Source organism: Habropoda laboriosa, unplaced genomic scaffold (assembly GCF_001263275.1).
Source record: "Habropoda laboriosa isolate 0110345459 unplaced genomic scaffold, ASM126327v1 scaffold41, whole genome shotgun sequence".
NCBI classification, from domain to species: Eukaryota; Metazoa; Arthropoda; class Insecta; order Hymenoptera; family Apidae; genus Habropoda; species Habropoda laboriosa.
Genome location: NW_017100164.1, coordinates 811,287 through 825,802, shown reverse-complemented (window position 1 = coordinate 825,802; position 14,516 = coordinate 811,287). Strand labels below are relative to the sequence as shown.

Below are 14,516 nucleotides of genomic sequence, written 5' to 3'. Positions count from 1 at the left end.
AGTGAAACACGGTGAGATTTTCCAGGCGGAGATCGGAGCCGTTGCCGGTTCGATTAGGTAGCGAATAAAATTCTTGTTCAAACACAGAGCGCCGTAACAACCCCACGGCGATATTTTCCGTGAAGCTGGTGCGAGCAGTGATGCACGCCAAAATTGCATAAAATAGCTGTTCTCCGTATTTCGCGGCGTCCAGAGGCCGATAAAATATTCTCCGGAGTATACTTTGCATGGAATTTCATTCGTACGGGGGCCAAGAGCTGCCACCGTATTACGTACGTAATATACCAAAGGGAGTCGTTGTTGCGTCTGACAGGAGCTACCAGGTGTAGAAGGGAGACGGAGTCTCGAGAAGGTCATCCGAATCTCGAAGGAATTCATATTAAGACGGTCGCGCGTGCGAACAGTTGAACAGCTTGACAAGATGATTGCCGTACAATTTGCGACGTTTCAACGGAAGGAAGGTTATGGCTGCGATTGAGCACTCCAATCCGATCGTGTTCCTACTCGCGCCATAGAACTCGCGAGTTATTCTCCGAGACAGGCGGGAATTACAGATTTCAACGTGAATGTTAGCCTTTTTAAAGGATTTTTAGAGGAACGTGACAAGGATTCGGATTAAGGATCCTCGGGGATTTGGAGATATAGAAGAAAATTAAATAGTAGGAAATGATGAAAATTTCAAATTTCGCGCGCTTTGACGCACTTTGCGCTCTTACAAATTTGACGCGCTTTCAATCCGAAAATCGCGAATTAGAAATTTAGGAACATAAAGAAATCGAAAAATAAGTAATTAGAAATGATGAAAATTTCAAATTTCGCGCGCTTTGACGCACTTTGCGCTCTTACAAATTTACGCGCTCTTTACAAAACGTATTTTTCATAGTTCATATTTCAAATATAAATATACATCTTATTCCAAGTAAAATTCTTGAAAGTCCGGCTACTTTGAAGTTATCCTTACTTCAAATCTAAATTCCCCTCTTTATAGCGCAAACATATATACTCCAATCCTGTTATGCTTTAATATTTAAGCACTGGATATCTCAGTGGAGCGTAGAAAACATTATTAAAAAGTACGAGAAAATCTAAATTTCCATTTTTACCCCGTTAAATGTTGCATCTTTACCGAGTGAAATATAATTGCATTCCACGAAAAATTGGACTCGTTAATATGCTCGATATTTCACTGCTGTTCGAGCTCGATAAATAAAAAATCTCCTCGCTGTTTGCAAACGTACAATTTCACACTTGACGTTAGCACGAAAGCACGTTTTTCGTGATTTACCGAGTTCTATAGGAATAATAGGCGTTACAAAGTTCTCGATGCAAGCCAGTATGTATTCCAGCGAATATCAGAATTTCTTTTGCCCCAAATTCGATTTTTCACAGCGCCACGAGCGTCGTTGACAGACAAAGAAACGGAAAATAAATGCTCAGAGTAATAAAAATATTTCAACCTCGCAGAATATGTATTCTTTTTAAGCATCGAACGTGTATTCAAAAACCGTTCTACCATTGCTATTTATGTATTTTCATTATAAAGACAATATTTTGAAAAAGTATTTTCAACAAGCATGATAATTAGACTGCGGATTTATATGCATTTATGGAAAATTTGAAGACACAAAAATACACAAAATGCACGTAATAAGCAAAAATATAGTACTCGTTATATTTAGCGAATAAAACAATTGCCTATCTAGCTTCTATTTTTTAAATTATACTCATAAAAATATGAATTTGCAAAAAAATCCGCAGTCTAATGGTAATACTATGAAAATAAATAAATCTTTTAAATTGAATTACTAAGGACAAAAAGGGGAAAGGTGTCTTTTTCTCAGAATTCATTTTCAACCAAAGATCCTTATCCTATAATTATTACTATTTTCAACAAGCATGATAATAATATAAAAATAAATAAATCTTTTAAATTGAATTATTAAGGATAAAAAAGGGAAAGGTGACTTTTTCTCAGAATTCATTTTCAACCAAAGATCCTTACCCTATAATTAGTAATAAAATTATGACACAAACGCTTCTGCTTGCAGAAGTAGAAAGACTTAATGTTTCACGACTAGCAAATCTGCGAAGAAAACCGTTCAACATAATTCAAAGCGGCAATGCTAATATTGCTTCGTTTGAATAATTATTGGTTCGAATATATAAACGGATAAAGAAGAAAGGAAGCTCCGTCAACCTTGACCCTTTTCCTCCACATTTTATCCTACTGCTGAAATAAAGTTGACGAAGCTCGAATTAATTTACATTTACTCGATGGGTAATACAGAATATCGGGAAAAGCAATCGAGAAGAATAATAAAGACGACTAAAGATTCGATAAAAACTTCTTCTGATCGATCTTGAAACGTTTCTAAGAAAATATGAAAATCACCGTCCTAAACGTTAATGCAAATTTGAACAATTAAAACGGAATCGAAACAGAGAAATACATATACGCGTAAAACGTGACGAAAATTGTATTTATTATTTTTACGAAGAAAAAAATATTGGAAAATGCTTGATATTGATAATTAGAAAAGCATCTCCTCTCGTATGTTATCAGATTTCTCAATAATCGATTCAACGCGAGTTGATCTTAAATTGTCCGTTTCCGCCGATGTACAAGAGTAATATATACAGTGGATGATGAAATTATTAGAGCCACAATACGAAAAATATGCTTTCCGTTTTTTTCTACAGAAATAAAATCAGAATATCGAGGTTTTCACACTGGATAATTTGTTAATTAACGATTGTCCGCTAAAGATACACGAAACGGTTAAAATTTGTAGGTTATGTAGTTATAAAAAATATAGTTAAGAAGTAAGAATGAAGCGAGTACATTTGGTTGTCGCTAGCTTTTGCTGCAATTACAGCCTTGATTCTTTTTTTCGATGCATTTTAAGTAATTTTCTATGCATTGTAAGTATTAAAAGCACGGCAAGAAAAATTCAAACGATCGAGATTTACAAAGCAAGAAAACTGTAACACGCGGTTCTCAAGTGGCGACTAGCAAGACTGATACAAAATAACGTCCATATAACAGATAATATTGCCTTGAAATATTGTCAAGTGAATATTTGCAATTTGCAAACATACCGATGCTTCGTAAAAAGAAAAATCTAATAAGAATCTAATACAAATTCATCGTTACAATGTAAAACCGTAGTGGCTCTGATTTGATCACCACTGTAGATGGGAAACCGTCGCGCAAAATTCGTTCCGTCGATGCGACTTTCCGTTATTCCGGTTGCTTTTCAACGAACGACGGGTATTCGAGCGACACGTCAGTCAGAAACGCGTGGCCCTTGAAAAGAGAACGTTGTTCGACACCATAAACGCCGCATACTCGAAGAACAGATGAACGAACCACGAAACGCCATAATTGTTTCATAATTAATCGTCACCCTTTGTACCGTCGCTCTAATTGACGAACACGTTGCATATTTCGCGATTTTCATTCGATTCCATCGTTTTTGTTATTCGTGCAATAGAATTACAAGTGAACGTGCGTGTTACGTTAAAAAATTAACGATCACGTGGTATTTGTTATTTTAATTGAAAGTGTTTCTCTGTTATTCCGCGGTTTCAATTAATATTTCTTCTTTTTTTTCTTACTTTCTTTTTTTATGTCGTTCCGCTTATTTTCACAGGAATATAAATTCAATGTGGAAAATAGAGGAACAGAGAAAGCACATTTATTTGACGTTAACGAAATTTGTTCGATGTTTGTTGTCATTCGCGATGGTCCCCGATTTTCAACGTTTCGTATTCCGTCGATCGTGATTTTAACAGAAACATCGAAAATGGTAAATGATAAAAGCTACAAAAATATGTGGAACTTGATGAATTCACGATATTTGGAAATTGTGACATAAATCGACGTAAATTCTCGTTTCAATACCTTACACGAAAGAAACTGTGGTTTTTTACGTTTCAGAATTTCGATGTTTCATTTTTACGCAATTTTAGGTTAATACTTCGTTCTATTTCTCGTAAGAAAAACGTCGGTCTTGAAATCCCTTAAAGGCTGATTCCCATAATAAAAATTCACGTATATGTATGTTAAGAAAAGAAAGTAACACCGTGTTGTAAAAAAAAAAAAAAAAGATACAGCAACAGCTGTGAAATAATATTTCGAGAAAAAACTAACAGAGCAACAGGCTCAAGTGTCGTCGTCACCTTCGTACACCTACGGTGGCGCGTTAAGGAATTCTCAAGTGACAGTTAAATCACGTTAACCTATTCTTCACACGAGACCACTATTCCCTTACGCCGATACATTCGACGTATTTTACACGATACCTACGATGATGTTTATAATGAGAAATGTCATTCTCACGTTTATTGATGTTATTTAAACAAAAAAAAAAAAAAAGAAAATCCACGTCTGTCAATTTATTTCCATGAAAACAATCCTTAATACGTATCCACCGTACGAAACAAAACATTCGATACTGAACAATCATTATCCGTATTACCGGCAGATGATGTTTATTTTTAATGGAGAAACCCCATCGACGACGATAATTCGACGAATTTGATCTGTTTACTCACCGTACGGCAGGACAAATCCACAAAGAAGCGATATGGCAGAAAGGAGCCACAGCAAATTCGCACTTTTCTCGGTACACATGGCGCGGTGCACACTGTTATCGGCAGTTTTCAAACACCCGTGCCGTATCGCGCGGCCACTCGCGTGGCTCTGAGAGTTCCTCGTTAGATTTCGAGTTTGAATCTCGGTCCTTCTCTGTCTTTCGCTCTTCATCCCGCACGCAGCCTCCGAAAGCGGTCCAGCGCCTGCCCGTTGACAATATTCCGACTACATTACTGTCAATAGATGGCGCCACTTTCCAATCACCCCGTGAATTCTACTTTCCATGGGTCTACGACAAAACTGGAAGAGGGTAAAGAAATATTTGAAACGATTTTTTTGGGCAGTTATACAACAGAATGAACTGTGATAAACGTTTGTAAAGTTGAAACGACATATTGCTGTGAAGAACCAGAGAATATGTATTGAAGAAAATATAGATGGTAAATTTGTACTGTGTCTACGGTTTGACGTTGGTAATGCAGATTTCATGAATTGCATTTGGAAAAAAGAATTTACGTTTGAAGGTAAAATGACTAGCATGTCGCGTATTTATAGTTCAGTACGAAATGGATAGTAAATCATTTTTTCTAATTTTTAGAATAATTATATTCTCAAGTTACAGTTACAAGTCATAAACCTAAATAGATGAAAATGAAAATACAGTCAAGTAGTTCATTTACTAACATGACGTAGTAATAAATTTCTTATAGAAATCGACATAAAACAGCTGATCATTCATACCCTTTCTTTAGTTCAGATGAAGAAAAAGATATTTTGTAATGCTTGCTGAATTTGTCTCAACATCCGCTAAAAGATGTGCGTAAGAAAATTAGAGGGTAATATTGTAATTCGAATTGAAAATTAGGTTTTTTTAAAGAATTATTTCTTAATAAAGTTATTGAACGAAATTATTTTTGAATAAACCTTTCGAGAAGGATTCAATCTTTAGTTTCTGTAAGGCTTGGAAAAATTCCCCCTCACCTATATACTCTAGAATTAATTTAGCGACTTATAATCTCTTTATTAACTGATTAACACCGTATATTGTTTAATAACGTATAGAATAAGCGTATATACATAGTCGTGTTGGGCACGGTACGTATAAGTAAGTACTTACATATTTAGCAATACAGAAATGAGTTAGACAAGGAAAGGAATGCGGATAGCACTAGAGAAACGAGTTAGACAAGGAAAGGTACATGGATAGACAAGGACAGAGAATTTTCATTTCTGAATCAACGCCATCTCGTGTTTGGATCCGCGAACTAACCACTCGTTACTCGGATAACAGAATATAAACAGAGGTATTAGACAAGGAAAGCACTAGTGTGCGACAAGGACAGAGAGAGAACGTTTCCTATTGGCTGGCGGGCCGGTAGACTCCATCTTGCTGGGCCTCAATCAAGTCGGCCTGTGAATAATCATTAATAACTCAATAATTACGATTATTTTGTGAACTTTTAGAATTGAAGAATGAAGTGTGGACCTTCAGCAACTTTCTCATATAGCTTTTAGTGCTCCGAACCCTTCCAATAATTAGGTATTAATAATTTTAGTACGGGATGTCGGGAACGATACCGCGTACCGTCAAGTAACTTTACGATTTTTCAATAATTTCATTTTTTTTGGGCAGTTATACAACAGAATGAACTGTGATAAACGTTTGTAAAGTTGAAACGACATATTGCTGTGAAGAACCAGAGAATATGTATTGAAGAAAATATAGATGGTAAATTTGTACTGTGTCTACGGTTTGACGTTGGTAATGCAGATTTCATGAATTGCATTTGGAAAAAAGAATTTACGTTTGAAGGTAAAATGACTAGCATGTCGCGTATTTATAGTTCAGTACGAAATGGATAGTAAATCATTTTTTCTAATTTTTAGAATAATTATATTCTCAAGTTACAGTTACAAGTCATAAACCTAAATAGATGAAAATGAAAATACAGTCAAGTAGTTCATTTACTAACATGACGTAGTAATAAATTTCTTATAGAAATCGACATAAAACAGCTGATCATTCATACCCTTTCTTTAGTTCAGATGAAGAAAAAGATATTTTGTAATGCTTGCTGAATTTGTCTCAACATCCGCTAAAAGATGTGCGTAAGAAAATTATAGGTTTTTCTATAAACAAGTGAAGGTGACCTTGAAATCTAAAAAAAAAAAATAGACTAACAAAAAATGTACTACAATCACAGACGACGTACAGAATAAATCTAACACCTTATTGGACTTTGTGTCCGCGGCACGAGGGCCGAGAAGACCCTTACCATTTTCATGGCGCTCCCAACGTTACCGATTTAGCATAGAAAGAGATTACAACATGAGTAGTGATTGGAATTACTTAGAATTAAACGTAACTATGAAATTACAATTAAAAAAGTAACGAATTGTTTATCAGTAGATGATTCATCATATACGCGTGTTCTACTGCTGTCAAAAAATCGTGAACAGTTCTACCCACGCAATCCAATATATTTAGTCATACTTACTACGAATACTGGTATACAAGGTTAATACTAGAGAAATGAGTTAAACAAGGAAAGGAACATTGGTAGATTAGGATAGTACCAGAGAAACGAGTTAGACAAGGAAACAAAAAGGGGTAGACAAGCATAGCACTAGAGAAATGAGTTAGACAAGGAAAGGTATAGGGATAGACAAGGACAGAGAATTTTCAGTTCTGGAGCAACGCCATCTCGTGTTTGGCCGTGCGAACTAACGACTCGTTACTAGAATAACAGAATATAAACAGAGGTATTAGACAAGGAAAGCACTAGTGTGCGACAAGGACAGAGAGAGAACGTTTCCTATTGGCTAGCGGGCCGGTAGACTCCATCTTGCTGGGCCTCAATCAAGTCGGCCTGCGAAAAATCATTAATAACTCAATAATTACGATTATTTTGTGAACTTTTAGAATTGAAGAATGAAGTCTGGATCTTCAGCAACTTTCTCATATAGTTTTTAGTGCTCCGAACCCTTCCACTAATTAGTTATTAATAATTTTAGTACGGGATGTCGAGAACGATACCGCGTACCGTCAAGTAGCTTTACGGTTTTTCAATAATTTCACAACTTTCTACTAAATTCTCGTGCAAATAACTATATGCGTCTGAAAGACAACTCCTATAGCTACATTCTTTTGTAATTTTTATTAACGTAATCGGTTTAGTTTAAGAGTTATTAAACATTACATGAGAGAGTCCACTACTCGTCGTAGGCCAGTATAATCAAATGTTATAAACAATTGCTAATATCTAATAAATCACATCACTTACCGCTACTAAAATTATTGAAGAATATAGATGAAAGTCCATTCTACATTCTGCATGCCTTAAAGTGCATAATTAATCACTCATGTCTTTTGAAATAACGAAACTGTGTTACGATTGAATGCGACGAATGTAATACTCTCCTAAGGAATGTTAAATAACTCTTAAACTAAACCGAATATGTTAATAAAAATTAGACGAGAATGTAGTCAAAAGAGTTGCCTTTCAGATGCGTATAGTTAGTTGCACGAGAATTTAGTAGAAAGTTGTGGAATTATTGAAAAACCGTAAAGCTAGTTGACAGTACGCGGTATCGTTCCTGACATCCCGTACTAAAATTATTAATAACTAATTATTGGAAGGGTTCAGAGCACTAAAAACTATATGAGAAAGTTGCTGAAGATCCAGACTTCATTCTTCAATTCTAAAAGTTCACAAAATAATCGTAATTATTGAGTTATTAATGATTTTTCGCAGGCCGACTTGATTGAGGCCCAGCAAGATGGAGTCTACCGGCCCGCTAGCCAATAGGAAACGTTCTCTCTCTGTCCTTGTCGCACACTAGTGCTTTCCTTGTCTAATACCTCTGTTTATATTCTGTTATTCTAGTAACGAGTCGTTAGTTCGCACGGCCAAACACGAGATGGCGTTGCTCCAGAACTGAAAATTCTCTGTCCTTGTCTATCCCTATATCTTTCCTTGTCTAACTCATTTTTCTAGTGCTATCCTTGTCTACCGCTATTAATTGTCTTGTCTCTCTTCGTTATTAGTATTCTCGTCATTCCTATTACATTCAATTGATACTTATGATGAATTTTTAATTGATTTAACATTACTAATAATGAAAATAGTAAAATACAGTTTCTGGTTTATTTTGAAGTACTTTAATAATAGAATAATTAGTATTTCCTGTCAAAAAACAGTTTTTTTCCATTTTTATTTATACAATGATTATTATTTATACAATGAGTTGTTGTAAAAGGAAATGGACGTGGCGTGTATGGGAGAAATAAATATACTGTAAAATGCTGTAAAACAATACTGGTATATTGTAACCTTCTGTAAAATACATTTAGTACACTTATCGTACAATGAATAATTTATTTTTTGATAAATAATTGCATTTCTTCATTTTTCCTTCTGTAATTTATAGGAAAGCAACATCGATTTTTCTAATTTTTAATAAAACAATTTCTAACTGATCTACTGAATGCAATCGTTAATTCAATGCAAAATTAATATATTAAGCTGTTTGATTAAGTTTAAGCATACAATAATTTTATTTAAGACTTCCAATAATTATAAACAACCATCTAAATTGTTATTTAACAAGAAACACTAATTATTCTTAAACACTACAAATCAGGCTCACCATCGCTATTTTAAACATCATCATATACATTTTTCTATCCGGTATTCTAACTGACATTAAGATAAATTTAGCGATATTGGTTAAAATTGCTTTTCTTCAAGAACCTACTCAGAAAATCATTCTTAAATGTAATAAGGTTCCTTACTCTCAAAACCATTCCCCTTCAAAAATCCCGCTAATCTCGTTGTACAATACTGTAACAGGATTACAGTCACAATCATCGGTACAGTTATATTCCACACCTAATTATAACTTCCGAACTTCCGGTCTAATCATTCCAACGACAATAACCCGATCAAAATTATCTGTCCCTAAAAATACATAAAAGCAACGCGCGTAATTCGCTGAATTGCAGTACCGTGAACGTCGGCGCCGGTCTAACAGTTAATCTACAGTCTGCGAACATCTGTCATGCGCAGAGCGAATAACTCAAAATCGATATCCATTATCGATCGACAGAAATTCGTTTAACCTAAAATCTCGTCGGCACGTGGTGACGTTTACGAAGAAAAGAAAACACACTCTCTCTCTCTCTCTCTTTCTTTTCACAAAGAATACATGATCTTTTAAAACATCACGCTCTCATCTGTGACACAACCTAACTTCGGTGCGCACCTTTGGTATCGATCCTTCGTGTCAGCTCCGCACTTTTGACGACGAGGAGGACAACGCAAGCTCGACTCGGAACGAGGATCGATTCGCGCTGCCAGCCTCCTCCTCCTCTTCCCCTTACCCTTTACCACCCTTCCACCGCACACTTGTCCGTCTCCTCCTCGCGAGGAAGAGGACGAGAAGCAGAAAAGATGCACGATGAAGAAGACCTCAACTGCAACATTGTGTATCCGCCGGTTCCATCGTCTCCAACGTTAGACACCGACGACGAAGGGTATTATGAAAACGAGTTTGCGAAGGTGTTCAAGAAGCACAAGCAACCGGTAATCATATTGCTAGGATGGGCCGGCTGTCAGGACAAGTATCTGGCCAAGTACAGCGCAATCTACGAGGAAAAATGGTATTGATATACGCTAAATCATTCCCTGTATTAAGTACATTATTTTTCCATTTAAAATCTTGAGTGTTTTTTTCATTTTTCTTTTTGTTTTCATTTGGAACTACCGGAAAATTATGGTCGAGATTGTATGTATTGCGGTTTCCGAACGAATATTTTGCGGTGAAAAATACTATGGAGTGCGTGTCGATAGCGATTGACGAAGAAGGACAGAAATAGGAGGACGAGGTAGTTTTTTTTTCTCTGACAAGATTAAAGGGAAAGGTTACGGTTGAATTTCGTAAAGTCGGCGGGAACGGAAAATACATCGTGAATGACGCCGGCAACTCACACTGACAATGCTGTTTGTTTAATCGGAAATAATTCAAACATCGTATTCCCGAAGTTAATTGCTTGGTTTATTACTACTTTGTTGTAGTTTATTGCTATCGATTGGCGCAACGTTATGCAACGTATACTGATTTTTCTCTCGAGAAATATTCGATAGTAAAAATATTTATATAAATACAAAAATAAGTTACCAACATTTTAAAGATTTTTATTTTAAAGACAGTACTATAAAAAGGGAGATTTTACAAACAGTCATAGGAAATATATTCAGCGCAATTTGTTTTGTATTATTATTTCTACCTGTTACTCAAGTTTACCTAATCATTTAGCAGGCATGTATTAATGAACAATGTTCATTTTTCAAGCTGCATCACGCTACGATACGCGGCACCGGTAAAATGTCTGTTCTGGCAAAGAGACAAACTGCCCCACATCGGCAAACGATTGATCAAGGTAATTAAAGACAAGAATCTAGATGAGCACCCGATATTTTTCCATGTCTTCAGCAACGGCGGCGCGTTTCTTTATCAGCACGTGAGCCTTGCTATGCAGAAAGATTACACGCCACTCAAGGTAAAAGATGTTTGTTATCTTTCAACTCTTAAGAATACTTAATTTTTTGCACATTATCTGTAGAATCGAACTTACAGGTCAAAGGAGTGATATTCGACAGTGCACCAGGTGAAAGAAGATTGACCACACTTTTCAAAGCCATCAGCACGATCATTGGAGGACATCCGCTTATGAACATACCGATGTCCTTTCTCATTACAATCTTTCTCTCCATACTTTGGTTATTGGAGGTATTAACAGACGTATTGGAATTTTTTTATAGCGTGTGTTATCTTAACATTCTCAATTTGAATTTAAAATTTTTATTAGAAACTATTGAACCTTGCACGTAAATTTCAATTTTGTAATTTTGTCTTTATTTACCCAAAATTAATTAACGAATTTCTAACGTCGAAGTTATTAATGAAAACTTTCTGTATTGAAAGCTCGTTAACTGTGATGGGTAAATAAAGCAAGAACAGCCAACTTTCACTTGTTTCTTTACTAAAATGATTAATACTGTAAATATTTTCTTTAAATCATCAGTTGATTATAAGAAAGTAATTATAAAAACTGAGGAAAAATTACAAATGATAGATCGTTTAGGTGATCGCTCATGCGCTTGGACGTGAATATCCAGTGCAAACAAATCCGTACTCACTTGCAGAGGAATCCTATTCTTGGCCCCAATTGTTTCTTTACTCAAACGCTGATACCTTAATTCCGTCATCGGTACGTGTTCTCAAGAAATCGTCACAGTACTATAAATACCTATAGCGAACTAGATGCATTTGCATATTTTTCAGTTACGTATACCTCATGTCTTATTGTTGTTCCTATTTCAAGGATGTTGAAAAGTTCGCCTGTCAACGAGCAAAACGTGGCGTATGGGTGCAGTTGGTGCTCTTTACGAATTCACCACACGTTAAGCATTATGCTTTTTATCGTGACATCTACGCGAATACGGTTTTGGATTTCATCCTCGAATGCTTGATGTTTTCGAACACCGAAAACCAGGAAACGAAACAAACCACTGAACCGAGTCTTTCTAAGAGAGTTGTGCTACCTAACCAAATTAAAGTACAAGAAGTAAAAATATTGATGATAGAATAGCAACGTGATGATTTGCATATAAGACTATGTGCAAACAAAAAGTGGACAAACTGGAAGGCTAAGAGGATCGGCGTATCGTTTGTTTTTATCTTCGGAGACTTGTACGTTTGAATATATGATACGAACTTTTTTAGACAGCGTTGAGTCTTGATTATTCCAGATCCTTCTCGTTCGTATTAGCATATAATGTAACAAATACGTTAAGTACTTGAAATACACTTAATGTAAAATAAACTTTTATCACAATGACTTCGCTTCGATCCGTTGACTTTATCAGTCGATGTGAATTGCGTTTTATCTGTTATCCACTAATCATTGTGAATTTAATTTGTGTACTTATACATTTTAAATGTGTTCACGATGCTTGTGATATTTTATTTTAAACAATATGATTTATTTGTTTTAACAAAACTCAACGCTGATTTATAAATACGAAGATACATTCATTTTTAAGTTTTCATAGATATTTTAAAAACTAAAATGAGCTCGATCTCTCTTTCCTCCTTTTGTCCTTGTATATTTATTCTACTTCCGCTAGCTATTTTCTTTATATTTTCTAGTTTTTTCCCCTATTATGTGTCCATGAACTGTAAACAAATTGACACAATTACGTTCCTTCCACGAATAAAACAAAAAGGTACACTTTCGAGTACTCGTTCGATCGTATTCTAGTATACGGAAATACAATTCTGAATTTCGAGTAACGTAAATGGAAAAATGTTCCGGGAACATCTTGAACTTCCTTGTTTGGAATATTCCGTAATCTTGTGTTGTAAGTTAAAACAAAACCTCTAGATGCACTTGACAGCAAATTAAAATGAAAAACTTGAAATTAGAAACCTAGACTCTTGCTAATGCGATCAACAGTACGCACAAGAAAATACGTCGTTAATTGAAATTTTGAGGAATCATAATTTCGCGACGTTTCAATTTTGGACGTAACAGTTTGAACGTAATAACTTTCGCATAAAAAGATCAAGCTGGTCTTGATTTAGCTTTCGATTTAATTGCGACTACATAATTAAGTATCGATGGAACAGAAGAATTTTCTTGTATTCCTCCTTATCAGATAATGTTATGTCTATATACAAAGTACACACAAACATACGTACACATACATATATACATATACATATATATAAATATATTTTGATGTGTCGATTAGTTACGAATAAAGACTGATAAACATATAGAATTCGTTACTCTCCTGAAAAAAAAAAATTGAATGAAATGTATAATACACTTAATGTTTATATGCATTTACATTTTCTCATGTGACTAATAATAAACAATGGATTTTATGTAATTTAGTAGTAGCCTTATTTTTTTATATATATTGAGTTAAGCAATTATGAAGAAATATATAATAAAACGACAATTTTATATTAATCGTTTATTTAATTTGTCATTGCTTTTTGTATGTAAAATATTTAAAAACAGTAGAAAAGTAACAAAATACAAAATTACAGTAATTTACAGTCTTTCAATTATTAAAATCAGTTATATTAAGTTATAAAAAGTTATTAAAAATTACTATCATTGTCACTAGAAGATGTTTCTTTTAAATTTTCATAACAACCTATCTTTTTTCTAATTAAATCTCCCCATAAGACACTGGTATTACAAGCAGGGCAAGTGCCTTCAATTGGTAAAATCATATTATCTTGACAAAATAATTTTGCTAAACAAATTAAATGAGCTACTAACAAACAACTAGGTTTTATACAGCAAATTGATTCTTTTTCATTTAATAATGAGTCACATACAGAACAAAACATAGTTAATTCATCTAATATTTGTCCTTCATTATTTGTCTTCCCAATCTTTTGGGAAATTACTTTTCCACAGCATATGGGCATATGCATTGGAGCTGAAACATGTCTTGAATATTCTTCAAAAAACTCATAATCTAACCAGCGTATTGTTAAAGGTAAACGACACCATGGACCAACTTTTAACATTTCTGACAAAACTAACAAACAGTATTCAAATGTTTTCTGTCGTGACTTTTTCTTAGGTACATGTTTTAAACGTCTACTGACTTGAGGATGTTGCCAAGCCCACTCAAACTAAAAAAAAAAGTAAATCTATTCTTAAATATGAAAATTGAAAACAAAAAGGTTTCTTATATTTATGAAATGAAGTAAACATACCCTAAGTGCAGATGTACTATTTGGAAAACCATGAACAATCAATACCATATTCCTAAAATATAAACAGATTGTCTTCTCTTAAAAATTATATACAATTAATAGCAAATGATAT

At 34.6% G+C, this 14,516-nt stretch overlaps 3 protein-coding genes across 3 annotated transcripts in view; 1 reads left to right on the top strand and 2 right to left on the bottom strand.

The window, feature by feature from the left end:
* Positions 1-4,636, bottom strand: part of LOC108578555 — an 87,628-nt gene extending 82,992 nt beyond the window's left edge. The window contains exon 1 of the mRNA XM_017941915.1: positions 4,558-4,636. Coding sequence (XP_017797404.1) covers positions 4,558-4,636 — 79 coding nt within the window. The remainder of the gene's footprint in view (positions 1-4,557) is intronic.
* Positions 4,637-10,028: 5,392 nt separating this feature from the next.
* Positions 10,029-12,318, top strand: LOC108578572 (transmembrane protein 53). Its single transcript, XM_017941937.1, has 5 exons — positions 10,029-10,259; positions 10,952-11,159; positions 11,237-11,389; positions 11,745-11,870; positions 11,985-12,318. The coding sequence occupies exons 1-5, from the start codon at positions 10,051-10,053 to the stop codon at positions 12,249-12,251; spliced, it is 963 nt and encodes a 320-aa protein (XP_017797426.1). The 5' UTR covers positions 10,029-10,050; the 3' UTR covers positions 12,252-12,318.
* Positions 12,319-13,774: 1,456 nt separating this feature from the next.
* LOC108578539 (structure-specific endonuclease subunit slx1) lies at positions 13,775-14,452 on the bottom strand. The gene is made up of 2 exons (XM_017941898.1): positions 14,405-14,452; positions 13,775-14,320 (listed from the first exon to the last, which is right to left on the bottom strand). The coding sequence occupies exons 1-2, from the start codon at positions 14,450-14,452 to the stop codon at positions 13,775-13,777; spliced, it is 594 nt and encodes a 197-aa protein (XP_017797387.1).
* Between the last annotated feature and the right edge of the window lie 64 nt (positions 14,453-14,516).

Bases quoted from the DNA above. Each gene is read 5' to 3' on its own strand.
- LOC108578572 (XM_017941937.1), top strand. From the start codon at position 10,051: ATGCACGATGAAGAAGACCTCAACTGCAACATTGTGTATCCGCCGGTT. The intron at 10,260-10,951 runs GTATTGATATAC...TCATTTTTCAAG, and splicing joins GCAATCTACGAGGAAAAATG to CTGCATCACGCTACGATACG. The intron at 11,390-11,744 runs GTATTAACAGAC...TAGATCGTTTAG, and splicing joins CCATACTTTGGTTATTGGAG to GTGATCGCTCATGCGCTTGG.
- LOC108578539 (XM_017941898.1), bottom strand. From the start codon at position 14,452: ATGGTATTGATTGTTCATGGTTTTCCAAATAGTACATCTGCACTTAGG. The intron at 14,321-14,404 runs GTATGTTTACTT...TTTTTTTTTTAG, and splicing joins ATAGTACATCTGCACTTAGG to TTTGAGTGGGCTTGGCAACA.